We start from the raw sequence: 26896 nt of genomic DNA on the forward strand, positions 1-26896 counted from the left end.
ACGTATACAAGCGTACAAAGTTGGGGGGACGGGAAATTTAAGGGGTCGGTCCACCCCGCTTCGGGGTTGGGGTTGGATCTCCTGGCCCATCCTTCCTAACTCGAAGCAGGTCTTTAGATTTGCACTCACATCGGGTTATATTTATCACGGTATCAAAGATCATGGTTGGAAGACCCTCGTGAAAGGAAGGGAAAAGCCCCGTCGAATGTGTTTGTGAATGCGTGGAAAGAAGACGGCAAAGTTCTGTGACACGAAGCGGATTGTTTATTATATATGGATTCCTATAGCATAGGATATGTAGTATCTGTCAAAACCCACAAGACGCTGACCACCTCCAAGATGCTGTGCGTAATATGCCTGTCATGTCATCGTCATGTTCGTAGACTTTGCAGTCCCCCGTGTGGGAAGCTACTCTTCTTTATTTTCCTCAAAATCTTCTCTCCGAATGCCACTTCTATCACACATCCCTCTGAATATACCTCCCTCCTTCCACAACCTAATTGGTGTATCCAACTCTGCTATCCTTCCCTGGTCCATCACACAGATCCGATCATAGGTAATAATCGTCTTGAGCCTATGCGCAATGCAAAGCAACGTCTTGCCCCTGAAGCCTGTCTGTATCGTCCGCTGGATCTTCTGATCCGTTTCCATATCCACAGATGAAGTAGCTTCGTCGCAGACGATGATTTGGGAGCCACGGACCAATGCTCGAGCGAGAGCCATGAGTTGCCGCTGTCCGAGGGAGAAATTCAAGCCCTCCTCTTCAACGATACCGTCGAGATGGATGCGACCGTGGGCCTTGTCGTCGAGGTTGGCGTCCGCATCTACGAGATCAGATTGCCGTAAGGCCGACCAGAGCTCGAGATCGGTATGTTCGTTGAAGGGATCGAGATTGGAGCGAATCGTACCACGGAAAAGAGTAGGGTCCTGCGGGATAATCGCAAGGCGTGTGCGGAGGTCTTTCAAGCCGACTTGAGCGATATTAACGCCGTCGATGCTGATGGATCCGCCGGAGAGCTCAACAAGTCTAAAGAGAGTTGACATGATACTCGATTTGCCGGCTCCAGTGCGGCCGACAATGCCGATGCGCTCACCTCCGGCTACGGTCATGTTGAGACCTTGTAGGACTAGGGGAAGACCATCTCGATAGCGCATTTGGACTTCGTCGAAGACGATCTCGCCTTTCTGGGGCCAGCTGTCCGGTATGTCTTTCATGTGTAGAGGAGGCTCTTCATCAAGTTCAGTGCCGTAGTAGTAAAGACGCTCAGTGGATACCATTGCATTCTCCACTTCTGCAAGCTGTCGGACGGTGAATTGGATCATTTGCACGATCGACAAGATGTAGGATAGAACCAGGCCGCCGATACTTGGGGAAACATTGAAGCGCGAGGTCACCACCAGAATGCCCGTCGTGAAGACCAAGAGGTTCCCAATCGCGTCAAGTCTTACGCTCAACCATCTTTGATTGGAGAACGTGAGGTAGTAAGCCGAATTCATTTGGTCCACAGATTTATGGATCCCTGTGACGAAGTAATCTTGTAGACCATACGCTCGAATACTGGCGGTACCGGAGACTGCTTCGCTGAAGCGTGCAAACACCTCAGAACGAAGCACTGACTCATGGCGCTTGATCTCTCGCGCGGACGATCGATAGTAGCTTGCAGAAAACAGAAACATTAGGAACAAAGGTCCGAGGGCGATAGCAAAGTAATGGAAGTAAACAATGATCAGGATAAACACAGAAGTGATCATTGCCAGGGTAAAGAAGTACATTCGCATGGCGTCTGTCAGATTGTTGTCCATGATGTCGACGTCCTTAGCGAATCTATTCGTGATCCGTCCAAGTGGAGTTGTGTCGAAAAAGCTCATCGGTGCTCTCAAAACCCGAGTCATGGCTTTCTGCAGCATAACCCTCGACGCTCTTGTGCCTAACGTTGTGAGAGAGACAGAGAAAGTGAACATCAATAATGCCTGCACTACTCCGAGAGCAACGTAGGCACCGATATACTGTCCCTCCGTGAAGCCAAACTTGTTTGACGTCCACCATGATAGCCATAGACTTGTTGTGATGTTCGCGCCCTGAGAGATGACTAAAATCAGGAAGACCATCGGCGCGAATAGTAGCGAGCCCGAGGCACGAACGTAAGCAATGTATACACTCCAGCTCACACTCTTTACCGCTCGTTCTTCCTGCTGCATAAGTGCAGCTCCGCGCTTATTGGTCTTCCTTTTCTTTGCGTCCTTCTTCTCATGCTCAACATCGTCCTCATTGACAGCATTTTCTTTCTCGACCTTCTCCTCTTGAGCCGTGCTTGCCATCAACTTTTGAAAGGCCTCATTGTTGTTGATCAAGTTTGCAAAAGTATCCACTGTTTCAATATGGCCCTCCTGCATCCATATGATGCGGTCACAACGACTGAGAACGTGAAGCTGGTGAGTCGCCAGGATTCGGCACTTGTCTTTGAGCAAACCGCAAATCGCGTTATCAAAGATATGGCGCCCAACATGAGCGTCGACCGCTGAAAGAGGATCATCCATGAGGACAACATCACTGTTGAAATAAATAGCACGGGCGATGTTCATACGCTGCTTCTGCCCTCCTGAAACAGTGATACCTCGTTCACCAATTTCAGTCATATCACCGTTGGGAAGCATCTCAAGATCCGGTCGTAGAGCGCAGGCGTCGATGACGGCATCATACCATTTCCTATCATACGGCTTCCCGAAAAGTATGTTATCTTTCACAGAAGCATTTTGGATCCAGGCATACTGTGGACAGAAAGCTCGTGTAGCGCCCATGGTCACGCTGCCGTTCGTCCTGCGCATATCACCAGCCAAGGCAGCAAGCAGTGAACTTTTGCCAGAGCCAACGCCACCAATGACTGCAATGAGCTCATTACGTCCGACAGAGAACTCCATATCGTGCAATCTAAAAGGCTCGACTTGAGTTAGAGTGCTGGAGCTGTCCTCTCCACTCTCGGAACCGGCGGGATTTGGTCCGTGGGCCGCCGCCTTCTCTGCATCTTTGACCTTCTTAATCTGCTTCTTATTGAGTTGCGCGCCAGTCTTTTTGTCTGGATCTTGGGTGATGGTCCGTTCCCATGTGAAGTCGGCATGCTCCATGGAGACGGCGTGCTTCCCTTCCATGTCCCATATAAAGTCGTCACTCTGCTCTTCTGCGATCAGAAAGTCCTGTATTCGTCCGAGCGAGGACCAAGCATCCACAACCTGACCAATGACCAATGGTAGTAGATTCAAAGGCATCCGGAGCGAATTGAACAGCGCCAAGGAGGAAAAGATGGGAGCTGCCACCAAGTCGTGCTTAGAGAGCGAGTACGTTACAAAAGAGAGCATGGAGGCAAAGATGGGCAATGACATGGAGACTGCGTTTATTCCGTTTCTGATGGTTAACAAAAGCTGAATCGCACGAATCTCGCGTCTCCTGATCTGACCAATGCGCTCGAGGAAGGAACTTTCCCAACCAAAGTATTTGACAAAGCGGACCGCTTGAAGGATTTCCTGAGTAAGGGACACCCTCTGATCTGTGATCTTGTTTATCGCTCGCCTTCGCGAGAAGAGCTTCTTGATTGCTTTGGTCAATACTGGAATGCCGATGACTAAAAGTGCGAATCCTGCTAGTGCCGAGTAGGTCAGATTGATAAGCAAAACAACCAAGGTAATCATAATGGTCACTGGTGATGTCCACACCATGTGAAACATGCCTGAAGCTTGGTCAACGCGATAGGTGTCGGTAGACATGAGATTGACCACTCTTCCATTGCCCCAACCGGCTCCGTCACCGGATATTCCTTGCGCCTTGTCAGGTGTGACTTGCGGACCTCCCGTTGGGTTGAACCTTTTATCGACCATGCGCTTGAAGAGGTTCTGCCTTTTCATCTCCTTATTGACCTCCCCATCTTGCTTCATTGTATCCTCAATGGCCTTCCCACCTGCTTTGGCCCGTCCCGAGATCTTCATTGCTTTTTCAAAAATGACCGTTATCAATGTGCCTCTCGACTGCGCTCCCACCATCTGGCCTCGGTAGATAAAGTGGTTTGTTCCCAAGCTCTGACACATCTGCATGACCGTAATGCCAATGACCAATCCTATGCCTTTGGAGATGTGAGGTGCCGGTTTATGGTCGACTTGCGCTTCGTATGCCTGGGTGGCGAAAGCGATTAGATATCGAAGCGTGAAGGGTGACATGACCGTGAAGATGCTGGCGAACAGTTGGCAAATCCCTCCGAGCCAGAATTCGAATTTGAAGGTCTCGTGCATGGCCCATAAAAGGGGATACTTGTCGCCGCGAGCCACTCGCCTCTGAAACGAAGCACTGAGTTTGTCTGAGAGGACGGGAGATGCGCGATTCGGATTGACCAGCCAAATATCGTTGAGCTCCAGTGTCCGTTGATACCCCGTACTCATGAGTGGCGCCATCCATTGAAAGGTCAACAGACTGAGGAAGGAGGCCCCGTATTCCCTTGACACCCTCCTTTCTTTCGGTATTGGAGGTTTGATCGATTTCTTCAATGGATTCAGACGTTTGTACCATGGTTTCTTTTCCTCCGATTGCGATACCACGGTCACGGTTGAGGTAGTCGTAGTTGCAGTGGCGGTCCTATGGACGTCTGGCTGACCATCCTCCTTCTGCCCTTGATCCGAATCCGAGAGATCGCTCTCGGATCCTACATATTGTAGAGGTGCTGTGGCGACAGGCTCGGATGAGTTTGTCTGGTTGGCAACTCCAAGGGGATCTGTAGAAGCGTACTCCTTCTCTTGCTTGCCTGATTCCGCCATGGTTCTATGAGGGGGTTATTGCTGGCTTCGGGAGAAGCCTATGGGACTGGCGATGTCTTCAAGGACGGAAGATATTCGGTGAAGCCTGTAGGATGATGATATTCTTGTAAATAAATAGACTAAGTTCCCCACCGAAAACTAAAATCAGAGGTAACTTTTTCCGGAACAGTCCTCGGCGTTCGCTCTCGGAAATAGAAGCCGGACATTTTCCCTTTACGTCTCCTTTGTTGCCTTGGATTCACTGGAGTTGATTGAAAAGCATCATTTGTAATTGCTCAACCTTTCATCCCGTTGAACATTCGACCTCGGGCAAGTAGGCGCCCCCCATGGACGAGGAGGTCAAACCGCAGCATCTGAAAATAAATAGCTACAAGATCAGTACCCCCACCGATTTTGGTTTAGGATCGCTTGACTTATCCATGGACTCGTACCAAGCAGCGGGCGTAGAGCATGACGCTAACATTGCTGGTCCAGCTTGCTGTAAGATGGTGCCTCTGTAGCCGAGCCATAGAGTACCGTAGTGCTGGGGTAATTGGAAAGCTTGCTTTGAAATCACGACAACCATAAATTTAAGGTTGACCAATCAGATCCTCGGATCTCGTTATCCTTACGCTAAACCTCATCATCTCTAAGCTAAACACGGGTACACGCGGATACGTCCCAAAGAGGAAGCTGGAAAAGAATTTCAAAATCTTCAAATTTACCTTCTTTAATTCCTTTCACGTTATCTGTAATATAATAATAATATAAGTTTATAGAGTTATAGAGTTAATTATACGCGTTTGAATAATATAGCGTAGACGAAATTTGATAAAGTATTCGTGAAGATATAACTAAAAAACTCAAATTTATATGAATTATTAAGCTTACGAGAAGAGCCCCTTCGGCAAAAGCTCTCGAAGAGCCCCCGAAGGGTTCGAGGGGTTCTAGGGGGTCTCCCCCTAAGAATCAAATCCTACTATTTAGAATCACTCTAATTATTCGAGGACTCTCTGAGAGTTTTCCGAGGATTACTATCAAACGGGCTGCCGAAGCAAGCTCGAAGCCCTTATTTATAACACTTCGAGCTTACTTCGACAGCCCGTTCGGTAGCAGTTCTCGAAAAGCTCTCTGAGCGTCTTCGAACAATCAGACTGATTTAGTGATAAATCATATAGAAGGGTAAGTACCTTTAATCTTAAGCGTTCTTCGCTGTAATTGAGCTTCTGTCACTCAGGGTGGAATCTAACAGTATTCGGTGTGAGGTGTTCTGTGAAGGAAGAAGGGAAGAGAGGAAGAAGAAGAAGAAGAAGAAGGAAATGTCGTGGGAAAAACACATTATTGAGGCTTACCTAGGGCTGGGAAGCCGTGCAGGGCCAAGGTTTCAGCTGGGAATTCATTTTGCAACATACGAGGCAACCTAGGTCAGCAACCTGCACAGCCGAAGGAATTGACAGGTCCTTTGTGTCCAGTAGAATGTATCCGCTACAGTATTGGTATCTCGTGCCAAAGCCATTGTTATGTATACATGCCATGTCTCATCGCCTTACCAAAGCAGGCCTTTGCTTCTCTCCTTATCCCCTTGTTTCCTCAAACACCACACTAACATATCGCCTTTCCTCCTCCAGTCATCATGGCCCCAGCTATTCCAACCCCGCCAGCAGTCATTGTATGCACTTCCAGTCAAAACTTCCTTCATCGTTGGCTCCATCTGTTCGAAGAAGACAACGTACTCAGGCCAGCTCTTTCGACCTTCCCTGCCATCCCACGCATCTGCTTCAATCATGTCTTCTCTGCCAAATCCATTCTTCCGGCGCTTGCGGGTGCCGAACCAACCGAACCATGAGGCTTGTCGTTTCTTCAGGGTGGGAGGGGTTCCTAATGTTGTAGCAAGGAATTGCTTAGGGTCAGCATAGAATTGATCAGCCTCGTCCAGATAGTTGGCTCGAGCGGAGGCGTTCATGTTGACAGGGGGCTCGCATGTCAGAGCCCAGGCTTTCATGGAAGGATGGACAAGCTGAGACCGCCAGGGCGTGCTATGGCAAGGCATCAGGAAGCCAACAGTCATCGTAGATGGTGCAGGCGCGAGAAATTCGGAAGGTGGCTGGCTGAGATAGTATTTGGTGTGTTGGTTGCGGAGATAGGTCATAACTGTAAGTGGGGCGGTTTGGTGCGATGTTGTCGTTACAATCGCGATACTGATGTTGACGATGAACAGAAGGGCAAGAAGAAAACGCTTGGCTGTGAATTGTGAAGACCGCGGAATGGCTAGGGAGACACCAGGAAGGAAAAACGTCGTGAAGGGTACCGCAGCGAGTATGTGAAGAAGAGGGAGGAGAGGGTAGACGAATCTGACCTCCTTATGAGGAATGAATGACAATACACACGGAACCAGGACCGCTGTCGTGGCGAGTTGATATTTGATGTTTTTCGTAGAAGTGGAGTCGTTGAGGTATTGGGGAGGATGCTCGGGAGGGAAGAGGGATTGCCAGATGCCGATCAAGCCGAATGGAAGGAAAGTCGTCAAAAGCAGTGGGTATCCTTGCGATAGGTAATAGTGCCAGTCGTTTCTGCCGTAGAATACTGCGAGGGATTGTGCGATATTGAAATAGAGGAACCGAAAGGGGGGAAATGTCCATTGTTCGTAGTAGAGACGGTCAACAAGTGTGGAAAGCATCAACATTAAAGACCTGGAGAGTTGGTGAGCCACGCTAGGTTGACTACGACGAGAAACTTACCCGCAAAGACAGGCCTCTGTCAGCAAGACCTTGCGCTCCTGCTTAGTAGCAGGGAGAAAAGACAGAGAGGAGATGTGGACCCATATCTGCATACCCTCCCAAGGTAACGACAGCATTTTTCCATGCGTCGTGATACGCAATAGCGCGAAGGTAGCAAAGCATATCCAAATCAGAATGTTAGTTGGTCGTAGTATACAGGCCAAAGCAGCAAGTAACAGACAGCGACGAAGTCTATTTTTCGAGTCAGGATTTTGCTTGCGATCTCAGGAACCGGTCACCAACTTTGCCTTCTCGTCAACATTGCTTTGCTTCTCGTTTATGCGCAGACCGTCATTATCAATCTCATCGTCTTCTTCAGCGTCCATCGCCCACTGCCAAGGCCAGAAATTCAGCGCAACAACCGTCATGGTTGTTTCGAGGCAATTGGAAAGCGTGCGCGTCGAGCAGAACCACTGCCATGGACTGCAAACCGTGAGGGCGAGCTATAGAATCAGAGACCCTAGCAATCAGCTGACGCTCTGACTCGTCCAAAGTGGATATCATTGGCGCTACATACAGCCGCCCATGCTTCATTACTGCCTGATCCGTAGACACATTCCCCAAGTTTCCACGTGTAGTAATCCCCCAGCGCAGCGAAGATGGCCTGGGTTACTTTTGGCGCGGCTACTAGAAGGTCGGCGCGGTATGTGGGAGACAGATGCAGGACCCAGGAGAGGCCTGACGACAGCCTATACACGGCGGCAAAGATTGCAGGATGAATCGCAGAACGAAGGTGATGTCTCCACTCCTGCGCCGGCCCTTAGCAATTGTCATTCATGGCTTGTTTGTGTGTTTGCTTACCCAGGTGATCCATGCTCCGCTCTCAGCTCCAAACGCTATCTCCCATGCTGGCTCGAGCGATTGGAAAAATTCGTCAGGTTGAAAGAAGGTCTTGATACTCAACGCGTTAAGAATCCTGAATGCGAGCAGAAATAAAAATATGTCTTGCGAAACGGACACCTCTTTGACTCGTTCTAAGGCGTGTCTCCGAAAACTCTTGTTGTCATCGAGGTAGCTGGAATTGTCGAGGCCAAACTTGGTTGAGGCCTGCGATATGGGTGTCGTCGGGGGCGATGACATTGCCTCGCATTTGCCTTGGGCGAATGCTCATGCCCAGGGTAATGAAGTTTGGGGAACACGGCGCAAATGAGGACTCGCGGGACAACTGAGGTACTTGCCAAGCCAAGAGGGCTTGGCTGATGGTGGCCGTTGGAGATAAGGTAATCCCCGCGAGCCCTATGAGAATGAGCCCTACGAACCCCACGAGCCCCACCAAAAGACCGAGAGGCCGTCGCCTACATGCAGCCTCTACTCCTCTAAAAGCAGGTACACACGAATCTGTTGAAAACTTACAAGAAATCCCCTACATTTACGGCTTATGACCCATTGAAAGGCCACCAATTGCACTCAAAGGCCTCCTACACGAAAAACTCTTCTCTCCACCCCCACCCTGCTAGAAAGCCACATCTTTCGCCCCTTGGTACTCCTCTCTGCTTCCAAGTACAAAAACATTCCTCCATTTTCAGTGTTTTGTCGTTTGGAAACCCAACGAGACCCAAAAGCAATCCATTCACGCCCAACATGGCACCAGCGGCTTCTCTTCACACGAATAACCATGCAGATGGCAACATTAATAGTACCACATTGAAAGCAACCGCGCCCTCATTCCACCCAACAGGAACCCCAGATCCATCCAAATATCACGCTGCCTCGACGAACGAAGCCATTAGCAGTGAACACACCCACGCGGCCCATAACTACCATCCGCTTCCCATCGTCTTCTCCAGAGCTGCAGGCTGTTCTGTTTGGGATCCTGAGGGCAACGAGTATGTGTGATCTTCCTAGCCGACTTCCCTATTCGGTACCAGACTTCGACTGGCGAGACATTTTTCAAATGCAAAAGCTCCTCTTACTTCCCCGATTTGTCTTTTGAACCAAGTGTTTGGCCCAAAGGAGTCACGCTGACTCTAAGATGCGTAGGTATCTCGACTTTCTCTCGGCTTATGGCGCTGTCAATCAAGGCCACTGCCATCCAGAATTGGTCAAAGCCTTGATTGAACAAGCATCAAGGCTGACACTGAGCTCGCGAGCCTTCTATAACGATGTCTTCCCTAAATTTGCAGAATTTGTTACCAAATTCTTCGGATTTGATATGGTCCTGCCAATGAACACTGGGGCCGAAGCGGTCGAGACAGCCGTAAAGATCGCAAGGAAATGGGGCTACAAGACGAAAGGCATCCCACCAAATGAAGCATTGGTCTTGAGTGTAACGGAGAACTTCCATGGCAGGACAGTAAGCGATCTTTTTAATCATGTGAATCGATTCTGGGTGCTCATAGACCTCTTTTAGTTCTCCGCAATCTCCATGTCCACTGATTCTGAATCTCGAGACAATTATGGCCCTTTCGTGCCGAATCTTGGCTCTCATTGTCCTAAGACAGGGAAGGATCTTCACTATAACGACATTGATGGACTCAAGTCTGCATTTTTGGCACATGGGCACAAAATCGCAGGCTTCCTGGTCGAGCCTATCCAAGGCGAAGCAGGGATCGTTGTGCCTGCCGATAACTATCTCAAGGACATTCGAGACCTCTGTGACAAACACAACGTACTCATGATCTGTGATGAGATTCAGAGTGGTATTGCAAGGACTGGCAAGCTGTTATGCCATGAGTGGAGCGGTATCAAGCCTGACTTGGTGCTTCTGGGCAAGGCAATCTCCGGGGGCATGTACCCAGTGTCGTGTGTCCTGGGCTCGAAAGACATCATGCTGACGATCGAGCCTGGCACTCATGGGTCAACGTACGGTGGAAATCCACTTGGTTGTGCTGTCGCTATTCGAGCTCTGGAAATAGTCAGAGATGAGGATATGGTCAACCGTGCCCAAGAACTGGGCGAGCTATTCCGCAATGGGATTGAGAAACTCAACAATCCAATGATAAAGACGGTCCGAGGCAAAGGTCTTTTCAATGCCGTAGTCATCGACGAGACGAAGACAGGAGGCCATAGTGCCTGGGATCTGTGTATGCTGATGAAGGAGAAGGGCTTATTGGTGGGCAGAGCTCTGAGGATTGCCCATGTGAAGAATAGTGGAGATGCTGATGATTCGAAGGCGAAACCGACACATCAGAATATCATTCGCCTCACGCCTCCGCTTGTCATCACTGAACAGGAAATTCAGAAAGCCTTGAAGATCATGGATGACGCAATGAAGGAGCTTCCGTCTCTGAAGGGAAAGGAGGAGGACAAGGTGATTCCTGAGCCAGAGAAAAATGTCAAGATCATGGTCGATAATTAATCATATGAGGCTGGAATCGAACAGAAAATGCCTCATTGCCGTGGGATATTATTGCATTTCGAAATCGTATTATTCTACATGGACATCAGTTGGGGGAAAACTGTGCATTTGCTTGAGAGTTCATCGGGAGCGGAGCAGCATTTGGTCTTGATGATACCAGATAGTTAGAGCACCAAGAAAATGAGTACTTTAGTAATGTAGCTGATCTTACCAAGCTCGGCAGACGCGTCGAATGTAACTCATTCGGGCTTAGCGCGTCATTAGCGTCTTGAAGATGAAAATAAAATCACAATCTGCTTTCAATTTCTTTTCCTTCCGCATCAAAAAAGCAACGGAACCAGCCACGACCATTGTTTAGCCGAAATGGATTCTACAGCAATGTGTTGCCATGTGACATCGCGTTACAGTGGTTCCGGAGATCAAGTTCAAAGCCCGGATAAATAGGAAGTTTCCTTCTCGATGAGTCTTTTTAGTTAAGGGCGATGGGATGGGAATGTCGATAGATGGGCTACATGCTTTCAGTCTGGGTGTTTAGTTCGCGTTCTCAGTTGTCAGTTGTTCAGTCTTGTGTCGACTCATTAGATGCGTTCAATGCCAAGTACTACAGGAAAGATGGCGTGTCTGCTGCATCACGCGTTCGTTCGTGCTTTTAATATAAATTCGATCGCTTGCGGCCTGGCTCGGGAATGAATACGGCTAACTTTTCTTTCAACATCATCTAAAACTGGCAATCTCTCATTCCTGCAGTTTGTTGTGATGTTTTCGTGCCTGGCATTCCTCGCTTGGGATCTCCAAGATATGCAATTAACAGCACGTCTCCCAGCCATCACTTATAACTCGACTGCCGTTTCGAGTCTTCAACTTTGCTCCCCCACGCTCTTGACCCTGCATCTGTTCGTCTTTGCTGCAAAACCATTTAGCTTTCCTACAGTCGCTCTTTTTTCGCATCGAAACTCTATCCCATCCAAGTTCCATCCAAAGCCATCAGCCCGTTCAATCGCATCATCATAACCCCCTCGACCAATAATCCGTTGGCCCGATAATCGCCATGAAGCAGACAGCTATCGCCGCCGCCTTTCTGGCAGCCGGTGCCACGGCGCAGAACTCGACGTCAACAAGGACTGAATATTATAACACTTGCTCGATCTCCTCCGGGGGTATCGTAACGGCCGCCGTCACAGAAACCTACTGTCCGCCATGCGAGGCGGCGGGTATGACGACTTTTGCCGGTGGATCTCTCACGACGTACACGACTAAATTCCTCCAGGTTTGCCCCACCGGTCTTGCGGAGGCAACCTACACTGTCACCGAACCCTGCCCAAGCACCGGTCTTGCACGAGGATCTGGCTATGTTCCACAAGGATTCACTGTAACGACTGTGCCATGCTCTGTCTGCGAAGCAGGCAAGTCACAGTATGCGCAGACCACGCCCGGCCCCGCTCTCGCTTCCGCTCTCGCTGCTCCAGCACCGGCCCCCACAGTCCCAACTGCGCTAGCCAAACCCGGAAGTGCCGCACCACCTGCTGCTGCTGGCGCCCCTGCCGCTGGTGCCCCTGCTGCTCCTGCCGCTGCCGGTGCCGCATCGCCCGCCAACGCTGAAAATGCTGCCGTAGCTCCTGGTGCTGCAGCTCCCGCCGAGAGTGGCGCTGCATCTCCCGCCGAGAGTGGTGCTGCATCTCCTGCCGAGAGTGGTGCTGCCTCTCCCGCCGAGAATGGCGCTGCAGCTCCCGCCGAGAGTGGCGCTGCAGCTCCCGCCGAGAGTGGCGCTGCATCTCCCGCCGAGAGTGGTGCTGCATCTCCTGCCGAGAATGGCGCTGCATCTCCCGCCGAGAATGGCGCCGCAGCTCCGGCTGGATCGTCTGCCGGAGCCCCTGCATCTTACCCACTTCCATCTCAGGCTGGCCAGGTCGCCCTTGCGAGTGGCGCCCCAGCCTCCAACGGTAACAGCACTGTTCCCTTCAAGGGTGCTGCGAGCCTAGTTTCGGCGATCGAGATCTCATCCTTCATAACTGTACTGGTGACTCTCATTACTGGATTCGCTTTTGTACTATGATCAACAACACCAAGAAGGATCAATAGCTACGCTTCGTTTTTGGTTTAGGTATGCTCCTTTAAAGTGTTCATTTTACCTGGCATGTGTTAACCTCTTTACCCTAGGCGTTGATTGGATGCGTCACTGTTGTATTCGATTAAGGTATTTGTTACCATTGTGGAAGCTGGACTGAAGGACTTTATTTACGTGGGATGATACTCTGATGTTACAATAATTATCAATACTATTATCTTCACCCCTTCTCATCTTGACCGATCTGTGGTCTATGCTCATCAAATCTGATCACAACTTCCAGTGCTTTGTTGTCCCTTTGTCACTACATGGTGACTCAACCAAGATCTTGTGCGTCCCATGATGTAATCTTTGTTCTTTATCCAGCAAGTCATTGTTCATAGATTGTTGGTAACAACACCTCTTTGTTGCTTTTTAAGCCACATTGCTCTTCAACCCTTCACCAACCCTTCAACAACCCAACCACCTTGCGCTGCAATCATATCATCGTTGATATACTCACACAGGCAGTATCAATTCGCAGTACATCATCATGGCGCCCGGCGCGTCCTCCATCAACGACGGATTCCAAGAATTCTATGCGCCACGTACCACAGAGCCCTCTTCAACATACCAACAACAGTCGATGCCGCCGGCCGAGCATCAAAAACCCCAAAGGTCGATCGGACTCCACAACTCCCGAGGTCCCGTGGATCGTACCAAACCTGACGACGACGATCAAATACAAACAGGCTGTTTCGGGGAGATTAAGCACTACAAGGCTGGAGACGAGTTCCTTTTGCTATGGAAGTGGGTAGATGACTTCATGGACAAACGGCGAGCTAAGATCAAATCCAGCAAGTCACATAATGTCAACACGTCAACTTCACGACAACCCAAGTCAACTCCCTCTTCATCACGCAAGGCCCGTCAAGTGCCCAGGCCAGCAGTTACCCCATCACCGGAAGCAGTGAGAAGACAGGCTACAGACAGAGAAGACATGCGTGAGTACATCGCTCAACGTCATACGCCGTGGGGCGAGCTCATTTATCTGTACCGAAATTGGAAGGACCAACAAGCTAAGAAGAAAGCAGATCAAGCAAGACAGAAAAGGGGCGAGGAGATCGCCAGGAGCCAGGCCACCGTGAGAAGGGACGAGTCATCTCGCGGTCGCTCAACAAACCGACGTGAGCCTCCTCGAAATGCCCCGTCGCCACCAGATCAAGATCATGCAGCCGACTCCCAGCCAGGCATAGCAAGGAAGCCAGTTCCCATCTACAACAAGAAGAGAGGTGAGGTTCAAAAGCACGCCGTCAAGATCGCTCAGCTACCTCCAGTACATAACAGCGTTCATCTTCAGCACACCCCCTCAAACAACTATCGCGCCGGACCTTCGCCTGCTCGTGGCCAGAAGGACAAGTTCAATCGCAATACACAGTTTTCCGACTTCCTTCACCAGGAGCATAACGCGCCGTCCGCTCTGTTGGGCGAAACGGAAGGGACCTACGCCGGACCAGGTGAAGACGCCGACCTGGTGCGCAACAGCCACTTCTCATCAGTCCTCGATCCCGCAAAAGCGATCAAGAAAGCCAAAGAGGCCGAGAAAGCGAAAGGCCCCAAATGTTACATCTGCGGGACTGCGTCCACCAACAGCCCCGGAGGCTACCGCGACAATATTACCAACCTGTGGGTCTGCGTAGCTTGCCAGCAACAGGAAGACACTTGCCCCGTCCAATGCACCGTCTGCGGTGCAGATTCCCCTGATACCGGATATGCCCGTAATGGGTTGTGGATGTGCAAAGCATGCCGAAGCCCGACTACGCCGAAGGAGCTGCCGCCGTCACCAAAGTTTTCTCGCAAAGCCACATCAAAGCCGAAGCCGGCGTCAAGGCTCAACGACCATAGCTCTCGTGCTTCGCTAGCCAGTCACGCTGTGCCCATCTCGGAGTACGACAGTGATCATCTCTACTCCGACGACTCGTACGAGACACGAGCGACCACGCCCCTATCCAAGAGGCCAATCGGACTCGGTATCACACTCCAAGACTCGGAAGAGGAGGAGGAGGAGGAGGAGGAATTCCGGCCCATACCCCCGCTCAAAGACAGCAAATACTACCAAGACTCCCCGACCCTCCCAGCCATGGACTACAACCGATCCTACCTCCGCAAACCGGGCACGAAGCACCCGTACGCACCCTCGTCGGCATCGACAGCATCAAGGACAGCCCCAGCCCCCTTCGCTCCCGACCTCCCCGGAGCCAAACCCTCCAAGAAACAGCGCCGTCAGCAAGACCGGTCCTTCAACCCGACCACTTACCCATACCCGTCTCCCCCCGGCACACCGGCGCCGCTCCACAAGCCGAGGCCGGCCAGCAGCGTCTATCCGACCGACGAGCCCGCCGTCGACTTCCCGTACCCGCCTCCCCCGATCCCTCAACGGTTTGCGCATCGGCCGAAGAGGTCCAGTTCCGTCAGTCCCGGAACGCGTTCGAAAGCGGCCTTGGCTCGTACGGAGCCGGCGAGTCCGAGATCGCAGTCGTCGCCCGTGAGCACGGAGGGTGGACGGACGGGACTCAATAGACGCTCCTCGTGGTATGATTTTTGGAAGCCGGTTTTTGAGAAGCCGGGGGAGGGAAGCCCTTGAGAAGGGAAGAGGTTGGGGTGAGTGAGATTGTTGGACATTGCCTACAAACTTAGCATTAATTTTAGCTGATTAAAACCGTGAACACATTAAAGTGACTGAGCATCTTGCACATCTTGAGACTCCAAGGACCTTCCGAGACTCATATCTGATGTTTCCGAATTTGAGAAAGATCATATCCACACTGGAACTCCAAACTCTTTCCCCCAATCTGCAGGTCCTCAACATGCTGTTCCTCGCAAGGATAGGCAAGACTCTACGAAACCCCCAGTGAAGGTATTTGATACCACAGCCGCGCCTGCGAAGTGGGGAAAAATCCTCTCATTCCCACGTAAAATAGAGCAACTGCAAAGACAAATGGTACGAATCCTGAGAGTTGAACGACTTAGCACACTGAGCCGCGACCCATACTGTAAGCCAGTAAGCCAATCCATTGGTGAGCTCGGTTGATCCAGTCTCAGAGCCAGTCCTGCCTTGTTTCATAGTGTTCTAAAACACTCCTGATATTCTGTTTCAAGTTTGAAGAAAGTCCCGAGTAGTAGAAGAAGGTGCTCGGAGTGTTCGATGACGATGGTGTCAGGATGGCGTGTGATATTTCGCTGCCCATGAGGTCACCCCTCTTCCCTCAATCCTACAGCCAGGCGAAGCAACACTCAACCACAACGGGGCCATTAGCGTCAACGCCGCTATCTGACCAAATGTCCACCGGCTGTCCGAGTCGTCATTTTCCGCGTTCTGAGCGATCTGTTGTTGGAAACTCCGCAATTCGAAGACAGGCCACGGTTGGCTCATCGCGATGATGGGTACCGCAATGAAGAGCATGATCGATAACTGAAACAGCCGAGGACTGTTCTTGGACCAGAACCTGCGGACTCGTTGAACAAGCCGGGATTTTTTGTGGTGCCTTTGCACTGCAAGCCAGATGATTTCAGTCAATGCCGCCAGACGGATAAAGACAGATCCTATCACACTGAAAGAATCCATGGCAAGGATCTCCTGATTTGACACTGCATTAGCACCTGCAGTACAAGCTGTCTCGATCACATTCCACTCACTTGTTGAAATGAGTTAACCTTTTTTGCACCTACCCCACTCCATCCAAAACTCTCCATCATCCTGCTCATGAACGGATAGATATACAGCAACGAACACAGTGCAAATAGGAGAAACCTCGATTGCTCTTTGCGGCTTTTTTGGCCCTTGGGAGTACTGGCGTGGTCCAGCCGCGGCTCACGAAGGAGGCCAGGATTGAACGCCACATACACAAGTGGGAGAATGGTCAACAAGGACACGGCCCAGGCAATCTTAGCGGTGCTATCTCCCATACCGCGGGCACTGATCCCGACGTCGAGGCGGGTGAGTACGACGATGCAGGCGAGTTGGATGGAGAACGTGAAGAAGATGACACAGTCGTTGAAAGAGCTGCAGCCCCATCCGCTACGGAAATGTACCGATCCAGCAACTCGGGATGAGCTGCATTCGTTCGTTGTTGGTTCTTAGGACGAAGAGGATGTATAGCAAGGATCATTGATCGAGGCATCATTGTAAAAGGTTGTACACTGAACGAACAGGTTGCGGCCAAAAAAATGGAGGCTCAACGCCAAACCGAAGATAAAAGAGAAAGCCAGTGCTCGAAACTCCTAATGGCTCCTGCGACTGAAATGAAAGAGGTAAAAGCGAGCATCTCGAAAGGCAGTCTCCGTGGGATGGTCTGCAATCTATGTGTGGTATACAATGTTGCGTAGCGATGTCACGAATCTCGGAGTAAAAGGTTCTCTGACAGGCTCTGTCGTTAGGTGCTGAGGCGTTGCAGCATGGGTGGAAGATATTGGGGAACAAAGTCCATTGGAGGGTGCGTATACTCGCACTGCTCCTCATGTCCTCTGCAGCCATTGCTGCGAAATCAATTCTCTTGTGATTGCTCGAGAGTCCCGTCGAGGTTGGAATTCGAGGGAGAAGACATCGAAGTCTGTCTGCACACGTAGGGAGCCTTGAAATACTTGATTTTCGCTGCAGCTGGCATAGAATGCATGGACGATGAAGAAAAACTCTTATGCCCATCATCTCCAAGGAGCGTAAGGCGGCCTGCATTAGCCTGAATCATCAAGAGGTGTTCCCATTGGACGCACGTATGCAGGTGCTCATTTTTGGTAGGCCTCGGCGATTCTGCAGCCTTGCACGCTCTACGACTCGGTTCATGATCCCTTCTTTTCTATCTTGCGAGAACAACTCTCAGACCTGAGTTTCAACCAGAATGCAATACTGGCTACAAAGCGGTATTGACGTCTCAAAGGCCATCCCCATTGCCTCTGCCACTTCCTTGAAAGTCCGATCTCACACTCATCACATCCCCAAAGCCTTTTATAGATCAGCCTTCCACCACTCAATTCACAACAACCCCAATTTCCTCACCATGCGTCTCAATAAACTCATCCCGTGCTCATCATCGTGATCACCACCACTCTAGCCCGCGAGACAGGTGTCGCTGTGGCCTACTACGCACAGATGATTTATTGCCGGCTTACGTGGCTATCGTGGGTACTCGTCAGTCTAGAGGATTCAGACTACATGAATATAGATGGTTCCCATTGGATGCACATATGCAGGTGGGCGTATTGGTAGGCCTCGTGCTGTGAATATGGTAACGTCAGCCTTGTTCAACTGAAGAGAGGAGTTGGGGTAACAGAATACCATCGTAGTTCATGGGACGGACAGACCTTCCGAAACGCCAAAAGCAGAGAGCTGCATTAGTCTAACTCGCGATCCTCTTGAGCCGTCAACTCATCTCTCATCTCTCACTTCTCATTTAACATCCCTCAAAACATCTCCTCCTCACCTCCACCGCACTGCCTCAACCTCCCTCACTTGAACCATTCAGCCTCCATACACACCTAACCCACATCCGACCACACCACACCACACCACTCCCATCAAACAACGACAAACATCACCATGCGTCTCACCAAGCTCATCCCAATGACCACCATAATCACTTCCGCCCTCGCCGGCCCCGCCGCCTATGGTATCTGCCAAGCAGGATGTGCAGGCGTCGCCGTGGCTTGCTACGCAGCTGCTGGAGCAATCATGGGCGTGACGGCCGGAGCTGCTGCCCCTCCTGCAGTCTTAGCTTGCAATGCAGCCTTCGGATCTTGTCAAGCCGCTTGTGCTGCTGCTTTGGTCATGCCTACTCCTTAGGCATACCCTCCAGTATGACAAGGTATGGTTTTCTCTTTCATGAAGACATGCTTCATCCTATCTTGTCCATAGATCCCTTACTTCTTGGGCAGATGATCAGACCAGACAAAGTATGGCGTGTTATAGGCGGAGCCTCGTCTGATTTGTCCATAGACCCGGACGGTTGCGGGTGGTTTTGCTATTTTGTGGTATCGGTCGTGGCCAAATATGAGCTGGGGGCATTCAGCTGGTTGGGTCAGGAGGTAGGTGAATTTCTAAAAGCTGGATGTGGCATGTCGAGAGCACAGCAATTCAATCCATGCCTTTGAAACTCATGACATGCTGCACACCACTTTGGGCTTTACCCTTATTTCGCTTCCTTTTCTTCTTCTTCCTCTTGCGCTGCTCTTCCTCACTGCTCTCCACCGAATCAGCTCCGCGGTCATCCTCATCACTGTCAAGCCCATTGGCCCTCTTGCCATTCCTAGCACCCACTTCCTCGACTTCATCCTCTTCGTCCTCTCCATTATCCAATCCATAATTGTCCTCCCAAACCTTGACAATCTGTCCACCCCCACTAATCATCCTTCCCCCAATCTCAAACCCCAAACCCAACACCCCCTCCACCTCATCGTGTCTCACCTCCGTCTCATGTAGTACCTTCGGCTTTGTCCTGCCCATATCCACAAATCTGACGCACCCATCATCCATTCCCACTGCCACCACTGGATTCTCCCCCATAGCGGCCAGCACATCAGCACTAGCCCCCTTCCCCACTACAGCAACGGTCTGTTCATTATCGTCCCACGACCCCACTTGCCATATCCGTAGGACTCCCTTCTCACTCCCAACCACCAGCTTCCCATCCACAATGCAAGAGCTCAGTATTTCCTCTCCCTGATCCTCGCTCTTAATCAACACTCCTTTTCGTATGTCCATTATCGCTATGGTACTGCCGCCTGTGGAAGCCCATTGTTTGCTGAGTCCGCTTCTGGAGTTTTCAGTTGGCGGTAGTGGTGTCATAGAGGAAACATAGTCGTCGTGTGGATGGTGCGTTTGTTGTGGGTTGGAGGATGCGAGGGTGGAGTTGGCGCGGAGGTCGTAGAGGTAGACGGCGGAGGAGTCCGTGGAGAGGAGGAGGGTTTGGGGCGTTTGGGCGTGGAGGATGGAAGGTGGATCAATTGAGTTACTGTTATGGCCCACAGACACGTTAGAAAATTCAATCGAAGCGCATGAACCAAGTGGGGGTGTAAATATACTTGTGTAGCGGTACAGCGATTTTACTCGCGACCTGCCCCGTCTCTGTCGCCGCAACCTTCACAATCCCATCCGTCCCAGCAGAAAACAAATGCTCCCCATCATGATCGAAGCATAAGCTGCGACAGCTTCCTTTATGACGACGCGTACGCCATGCGGTTTCGATGGTGCTATTGCGCGCCTCCTTGGGGTCTGAGGAAGGGAGGCGCTGGAGTTGAACATGGCCTGAGGCGAGGCCTAGAGCGAGGAGAGGAACGTTGGGGTGAATGGCTTGAGCGAACAGATCGGAGCGAATGGGGTAGGTGCAAATGGAGCTAAATGAGTTGGACATCGAAGGAAGGTGGGAGGATGTAATTGTTTACTTTAGTGGTTGCTTCAAGTTTGGTGGCAAAGTATGCAGGGCCCATATGTTGGTCAAAGTGAATGTTGTCGTAGCTACCAAACATTCTTATACTAACTTAGCTAAGATACTACCGTTTCAATGCTAACATACACACGAGAAGCAGCCTGCTCCCCACATATTCAACGTCCATCGATTCGCCCATCTGAAGTATTCTGAAGGCTATTTATTTGTTCTCGTCTTCTTTGGAGCCATCCTCTTCTTCCTCTTGCTTCCCTTTGCTGATGAGGAAGGCTCGTCGTATGCTTCCTCCACATCCTCTTCCTCTTCAGGTGGTTCATATATGTCCTTGCCCCTAGCAGACCTTCTCGTAGGCGCGGTTTCTCTTTTCTCGGCTTTGGGTGCCTTCGCCTTGAGCTTAGGCTTCTTCTTGGGAGACTCGAGGTCTTCGCTATTTGACTCATCTTCCTTTGGAGGTTTGAATGTGTCGAATTTGCGCTTTGGTTTTTTACGACCTGTGGCCTTGCTGGCCTCTGGCTCTTGAGCTGCGTTCGCATCTTCTGCTTCGTCCTGCCCACTTTCCAATGGGGCAGCTGTAGCTGAAGCTTTCTGTTTACTCTTCTCCCCTGTATTAGGCATCTCCCTTTCTTCTTTCGGACCCTCTGGTGCTTGCGGCCTGACGACGTCGCGGCTGTTGTTTCGCTTCTCCCTGATGACTTTTGCTTCTGCCGGATTTAATAACAAGAATTCCGATACGCTGGTCTCGCATTTGTCTGCATGCTTAGTTTTGGCCTGTACCAGAGATTAAAACAGGCCTCGAATTAGATGGATAGAGTCTCACGTTAACACTCATCTTGTCCACGCTCTTCAAGCAGACATTGCAGTATCGTAGTTTCTTAGGAGCTTCAGATTGACTTGGCTGTTTGGGATCTTCATCCACCTGTGCCTCTGTCACCGGTTCTTTCGTCTGCATCCCTTCATCGAGGCCTGAACCAGCTTTTGAACGCCTTTCGAGTTCCATCGCCCGGTCTCGCAACGAGTCGCGCTCCGCTGTGATACTCACGAGGTCCTCCTGTAACCGGTCCCACTCGTCTGCGGCGTCTTGGAGGTGCCTGACTTGTTGCTGCAGCTGGTCACGCTCCGTTGCCGTGTCTCGAAGATCCCTGACCTGTTCTTGCAACTGGTCACGCTCCTTTACGATTCTTTCGAGATTTTTGACCTCTTCTTGCAGTCGATCACGCTCCTCTTCGGTCTCTTCATTATCGCGATGGACGGACTCATGCTCCTCTTGTTGCTAGTTGCTGTCAGCCGCTGTACTAACTCCGGATAATTACCCTTACCTTGGCCGTCTGGGCATACATGTTCGTGTGGCAATGTTGATGTTGACAGATGCCATCTTCAGCGTGTTCTTCTTCAATGTGGAGTCGCAGATGTTCTGAAATGGCCTAGTTTTCATCAGATGATGGCTTGCAAATCGTGACACTTGGGCTTACCTCATAGCTTGATTCTGTCTGGTTTTCACCCAACCAACTCGTACAATTTGGTTGCGGGCACTTTTGCGGGTCTGGCTGACGAATAATCTTCTTTTGATGTAGCTTAAGGTGGTCTTGTTGTTGCTACGGAGAGTCAGCATTATGAAGTTTGCAACGGTTAGCGCATTTTTACCTGTTTCGTCACCCCTGCCCAGTCCTGGGGACAGAATGGACAAGAGGATTTCAGCTTAGCTCTGCTCTCTGAGGTCCTCAGCCGCTGCTCTAAACTGTTCATTTCAGAAAGCTTCTCCTCTGCAATTCTCAGCCGCTCTTGTAGGCCATCAGTCTCAACAACGCTCGCCTCTGCAATCTTCAACCGATCTTTGAGCTCATTTATTTCAGCATTAGTGAGCAACCGTGGATGTATCGAAAGAAAATCTGGACCTCCGCGACCCTCTGTTGCTTTGATGGAACTAGGTTCAGGGAGTTGACCAGTGATCAAGCTACCGAGGATATCTGATGGTGGCTGATCAGGGATGCCCAAAGCGTTTATGGATCCTTGATCAACATGTGGACCTGCTCCTGACGGTGCTTGAAGCACGTCGGGTACTTCTCCGGGACCCGTCTCAGACTTGGCATTCCCATGCCTAGGAGAACTGGTACTTAGGGAGTCGGACCCGTCTGTTACATCCTCGAAAACGTCGCGAATGAAAATCTCTACAGGGTGAGAATCCGATTTCACTGGGGTACCCGAGAGCTCAGCAAAGATTTTTTGGATGTTGTCGTCCACCACCACGTTTGAGTTACGATCGAGGCCGAAGGCGCCGTGGCCGGGTATATCAAGGCTCAAATTGTTCGATTTCGGGTACGCAGACGAGTCCCAATCGAATAAGAATTTAAGTGCCTTTTCGAAATGCAGATTGTTCAAGTACAAATCTCCGGTATTGTGCCAATTTGCCGAGCAATAGCAGTAGCCAACGTTTGGGCGCACTATCTTCAGATCATACTTCAGTTCGCCCACACCACCTGAGTCAAAGCCTGACTCCAGGTTCCACGAAGACTGATACCTCGTGGAGCGAATCCGAAACTTATTGTCTGGCCGGCCAAAAACTGGTTTTATGTTGTCCTGAAAATTCCGATTTGAGGCCCGAGATACAGAGACAATTTTCTCTTCGCGAATAACTTTCCCAGGACCCAGGATATCCAGGAACATGTCCCAAATTTCGGTTGGACCCTCCTTCGCTTTCTCTTCCTCATCCTCTTCCTCATTCCCGACCAGCCAGCAAGCCATGGCATAGAGAGCTCTGTGGGTAAATTCTCTGAGATACATGCCTCCTCTGTTGAATTGGAGTAGGACTTCAGCCTCAAGCGGGGATTGCGCGAAAATCGGTGCTGCACTTGTTTGAGAACCCGAGTCGATGTCATCAGTAGGTTGCCTTTGAGTTGGCTCTCTTCCCAAACCCGGCAAATTGATGTCATTGTAACGATCTAGGAATCCAAGCGCCTGTTTGTTTTGTGTATTGTGCTGCTCCCCAGCCCCGCGCTGTACCTTCTCTTTCCGCTCGTTCTCTAGCATCGCAATCTTGGCTTTTGTCGTTGGCGAAGGTGGATTTTCGTCGAAATGTTTGCCCCAGTCGATCGGTTGTCCAGCGGTCACAGGATCCAAATCACCTGGTTTCGTCCAGAAATGGAAGGAAGGTAACTCATCGTGAGCTAAGGCAATGAAAAACAAATTGCGTAGGGTTTTCTTCTCATCGTCGGCTCCTTTGTCAGCTGCTTTCCCGAAAGGGACTATGGAGCTCAAGGGAGGCCGGGAGATTGGCTGGTCGTCTAGAGCCGCAAGACACCGAGTTTCGAAGTCGTAAATGTCGCCCAAGGTGATAATTGCTGTCTTGGGATTCGCATACCCCACGAAGTCGGAAGCACGAAAGATTTTGCCTGACCGGAGGAATCCCGATAGAATACCCTTACGAGCATCCTTGATCATCTCATAATTGGGCTTCTTGGGGTCCTTGTCCCGAGGCACACGTCGCTCTCCCACAAGTGTTTCGAAGAATTCAGGAGGAGCAGCGGTAGCAGCATTTTGGCCGGATTTCAGACGGGGCTCTAAAGGCAAAGTGAGGGGTGTGGCAGATTCGCCGAAATTGGACTTCAAGAGTTCAGAAAACCCCAACATGGCAGCGAGTTCAATGTTTTGCAAACATTGATCAACGCAACGCTAGATCGTTCAATGTGGCCATTCTTGTTTTTGTAGTGATGCGCAGCGGTCGGCATTCTTGTAATCGCAATCATAGAGAAAAGATATCGATGGGGAGAGTTGTCTGCAGGCAGGCTTCTGACAAAGCCAAGTTGGAGCCATAGACAATGAATCAAAGACAAAGGATACGAATGTAACATGCAGCACCATGCTTGCGGTGAGATGCGCTCAGAAACAAGCCCAGAATATGACGCTTCGGATTAGGAGATTGAGGAATGAAACAAGCCAAGCAAGAGCCGCATCTGGCATCTGAGACAGGTGCAGAATGTATAGCCAAAACATCAAAGCACTCATGGTGTCATTCTTCCTCTCTCCTCGATCAATCTGATGTGACACTCTCTACTAGAGTCTCTGACCGTGAGACGCTGTATGACCACTTCTGGCAGCATTGCTGTCTCTTATCGATTATGAGGCACTGCGGATGCTAAGACATTTATAGCCTGCTGGACTTGTAAGGAGGGGGGACCGGCAGAGTCCTGCACTTATACCCATTGTTCTATCTACATTGCAATAATACGGCCTTGATGTAGCAAATGAACCCTTGTGCCCGGGCACCCGGGGAGCCTCAGTGCGAGAGTGCCTCCTCAGGGTCCTCGACCAATGGAGTATGTCCTACACGAATACTCTGTGGAGTCAACAAATTGTGTTAGATGAACGCAATGTGAAGAGTCACTTTATTGAACAGCCCAAAGTGCTCACCCGAGATCTTGAAGCATGGAGCAATGGGTTCGCCGCAATCCATTGACCCTTCCTGCTACTCTGCTCGGTCTTCAACTCGCAATCACCGTCGGTTTCAAGCTCTATAAGATAAAGACTGGCGGAGCCCAAGATGAGCAAATTGTGCCTTCCCCAAGCAAGACCTTGTTGCCAAAGCTTTCACCTGAAGAGACTGCAAGCTGTCCATACCCACCGGATGCCTATCCAGGTACAAGAGATGTCGAGTCACCCTATGGAAGCTTGAGAGTCTACGAATGGGGACCAGAAAATGGGAGAAAAGTGTTACTTGTACATGGGATATCGAATCCGTGCATTGCATTGGGAGCCGTTGCGCATGGCCTGGCTGACAAGGGGTGTCGAGTGATGATGTTTGATCTTCCAGGTCGCGGATATTCTGATACACCTGTCCCTACTCCCCATTCAAACCGCCTCTACACCACTACAATCCTTTTAGCTCTGACCTCGTCTCCTCTATCATGGACAGGCAATGGCGAGACCTTCTCCTTGATTGGCTACTCCCTAGGCGGTGGAATCGTCGTCAATTTCACTTCTTACTTTCCTTTTCTTATTTCTTCCTTGGTCCTCCTCGCTCCGGCTGGTCTTATCCGCCAGAGCCGTATTACTTTGATGAACAAAATACTCTACAATACAGGATTGATCAACGAAACAACTTTAGAGAAGATCGTTATAGGTCGAATGAGACGTGAAGAACTACCGGCAAGGCCTACTAAGCTAAAAAAGAAGCCATCGATAGGAACCGCTATTGGAGAGGAGATACCAAAAGAGAGAGAAGAAGATATACCCACCCCACCATCTTTGTCACACACTAGGCCTAACATCACGATCTCGGGAATCATAGTACGTTTACATCTTGCAAGTCGCAATGATGGTTGAATTATCTGATTTCCTTCAGCCATGGCAGCTTGACAATCATCCAGGATACATCAAATCCTTCATGTCTAGTATTCGATATGGGCCAATCACCGGACAACATGCTGACTGGCAACGGATTGCCAAACGATTGGCTGCACAGAATGCCTCCACGGAGGAGAGAACTGAGAAAGAAGGTTTGCAGAACGGCAAGGTACTGATCATAGCTGGACACAAAGATGCAATCATTGTCGAAGACGAGCTGGTTGCAGATGCTACAGAAATTCTAGGGGAGAACAGTGTCAGATTTGAATTCGTTGACGCAGGTCACGACCTGCCTGTCTCTAAGAGCAAGGAGATACTTGGATTTATCTCGGCCTTCTGGGAGGAAAGTTCCTCGACGCCAAGGTCATGAATGCACGAATAGTTCAGAACTTCGCTTCCCTTTCTTTCTTACCCAAGAGTTACATATCCATGAAACGATTCGCCCTTCATAGCCAGTGGTTCCTTTCTCTCTGCTTACCAATCTCAAATTGCATTCCTCCCCAACTTGTCGTGATATTTATGTGCTATTTCTTGCTACCTGATTCTTTGAGTTTGGTGCAAAATGGTCTCTCCGCTCCCTTCCGAACGAGGCGTTTAAAGTGTAAAGGTATCTAAGATTTAGCATCCGACTAAAGATGTCTAAACGTGAAAATGTGCTACTGACTTGTTACGCTCGCCATGATCGGCCTCCTACACCGTCCAAGGTTCTGGGAAGCTCTGGTCTCCGCACATGCTAGAAGGACATTTTGGGCGAGCTCGGTCCTACGGGAGAAAATAAGAAGCACCGCAACACCATTGTACCAGCGCCATTAGGAATCCAACCTAATACGAACTAAATATCTCCGCCAAACACGATCACAACCAACAGGTCTCCGCCCTCGGACTATGACTACCGGGGAACATTTCGCTTCACAAATCAATGCGTTGCACGGGATTCGAACCTAAGCCCTCGTCAATACCGTTCGACGGAACTTTAAAACCTACGGCTAATAGGGCTGCCAGAAAGTAAGAAGCACCGCAACACCATTGTACCAGCGCCATTAGGAATCGAACCTAATACGAACTAAATATCTCCGCCAAACGACGGGTGGATATCTGAAGTTGAGCTTTGAATGAGCTATGGCGATTCGATTCAGGACATCGCAGGCAGAAGAGTCAGATGCACAAGGGGATGGTTGACTCTATATTAACCTCGCGGCTGATATGCTATACTAGTAAGACACAACTA

The 26896-nt window shown here is 50.3% G+C and overlaps 10 protein-coding genes across 10 annotated transcripts; 5 read left to right on the forward strand and 5 right to left on the reverse strand.

The window, feature by feature from the left end:
- Positions 1-408: 408 nt before the first annotated feature.
- On the reverse strand, positions 409-4797 carry HO173_009884 (uncharacterized protein; the record flags this gene model as incomplete). The annotated part of the gene is made up of 1 exon (XM_037311772.1): positions 409-4797. The coding sequence occupies one exon, from the start codon at positions 4795-4797 to the stop codon at positions 409-411; it is 4389 nt and encodes a 1462-aa protein (XP_037161478.1).
- A 1525-nt stretch (positions 4798-6322) lies between these two features.
- HO173_009885 (uncharacterized protein) lies at positions 6323-8633 on the reverse strand (the record flags this gene model as incomplete). Its single annotated transcript, XM_037311773.1, has 5 exons — positions 6323-7466; positions 7515-7745; positions 7797-7996; positions 8071-8301; positions 8355-8633. 5 exons carry the CDS (start codon positions 8631-8633, stop codon positions 6323-6325), a joined length of 2085 nt encoding a protein of 694 aa, XP_037161479.1.
- A 501-nt stretch (positions 8634-9134) lies between these two features.
- Positions 9135-10851, forward strand: HO173_009886 (uncharacterized protein; the record flags this gene model as incomplete). Its single annotated transcript, XM_037311774.1, has 3 exons — positions 9135-9379; positions 9534-9846; positions 9904-10851. 3 exons carry the CDS (start codon positions 9135-9137, stop codon positions 10849-10851), a joined length of 1506 nt encoding a protein of 501 aa, XP_037161480.1.
- Positions 10852-11899: 1048 nt separating this feature from the next.
- HO173_009887 (uncharacterized protein) lies at positions 11900-12904 on the forward strand (the record flags this gene model as incomplete). Its single annotated transcript, XM_037311775.1, has 1 exon — positions 11900-12904. One exon carries the CDS (start codon positions 11900-11902, stop codon positions 12902-12904), a length of 1005 nt encoding a protein of 334 aa, XP_037161481.1.
- A 544-nt stretch (positions 12905-13448) lies between these two features.
- HO173_009888 (uncharacterized protein) lies at positions 13449-15539 on the forward strand (the record flags this gene model as incomplete). Its single annotated transcript, XM_037311776.1, has 1 exon — positions 13449-15539. The coding sequence occupies one exon, from the start codon at positions 13449-13451 to the stop codon at positions 15537-15539; it is 2091 nt and encodes a 696-aa protein (XP_037161482.1).
- A 573-nt stretch (positions 15540-16112) lies between these two features.
- HO173_009889 (uncharacterized protein) lies at positions 16113-16861 on the reverse strand (the record flags this gene model as incomplete). Its single annotated transcript, XM_037311777.1, has 2 exons — positions 16113-16532; positions 16625-16861. The coding sequence occupies 2 exons, from the start codon at positions 16859-16861 to the stop codon at positions 16113-16115; spliced, it is 657 nt and encodes a 218-aa protein (XP_037161483.1).
- Positions 16862-18488: 1627 nt separating this feature from the next.
- HO173_009890 (uncharacterized protein) lies at positions 18489-18731 on the forward strand (the record flags this gene model as incomplete). Its single annotated transcript, XM_037311778.1, has 1 exon — positions 18489-18731. One exon carries the CDS (start codon positions 18489-18491, stop codon positions 18729-18731), a length of 243 nt encoding a protein of 80 aa, XP_037161484.1.
- A 291-nt stretch (positions 18732-19022) lies between these two features.
- Positions 19023-20298, reverse strand: HO173_009891 (uncharacterized protein; the record flags this gene model as incomplete). Its single annotated transcript, XM_037311779.1, has 2 exons — positions 19023-19899; positions 19970-20298. 2 exons carry the CDS (start codon positions 20296-20298, stop codon positions 19023-19025), a joined length of 1206 nt encoding a protein of 401 aa, XP_037161485.1.
- Positions 20299-20529: 231 nt separating this feature from the next.
- Positions 20530-24425, reverse strand: HO173_009892 (uncharacterized protein; the record flags this gene model as incomplete). The annotated part of the gene is made up of 6 exons (XM_037311780.1): positions 20530-21099; positions 21149-21601; positions 21648-21752; positions 21801-21923; positions 21973-23928; positions 24393-24425. The coding sequence occupies 6 exons, from the start codon at positions 24423-24425 to the stop codon at positions 20530-20532; spliced, it is 3240 nt and encodes a 1079-aa protein (XP_037161486.1).
- Positions 24426-24750: 325 nt separating this feature from the next.
- Positions 24751-26038, forward strand: HO173_009893 (uncharacterized protein; the record flags this gene model as incomplete). The annotated part of the gene is made up of 2 exons (XM_037311781.1): positions 24751-25611; positions 25667-26038. The coding sequence occupies 2 exons, from the start codon at positions 24751-24753 to the stop codon at positions 26036-26038; spliced, it is 1233 nt and encodes a 410-aa protein (XP_037161487.1).
- Between the last annotated feature and the right edge of the window lie 858 nt (positions 26039-26896).

Source organism: Letharia columbiana (genome assembly GCF_014066305.1).
Source record: "Letharia columbiana isolate WasteWater2 chromosome Unknown Sc0000043_s0, whole genome shotgun sequence".
Classification (NCBI taxonomy): Eukaryota; Fungi; Ascomycota; class Lecanoromycetes; order Lecanorales; family Parmeliaceae; genus Letharia; species Letharia columbiana.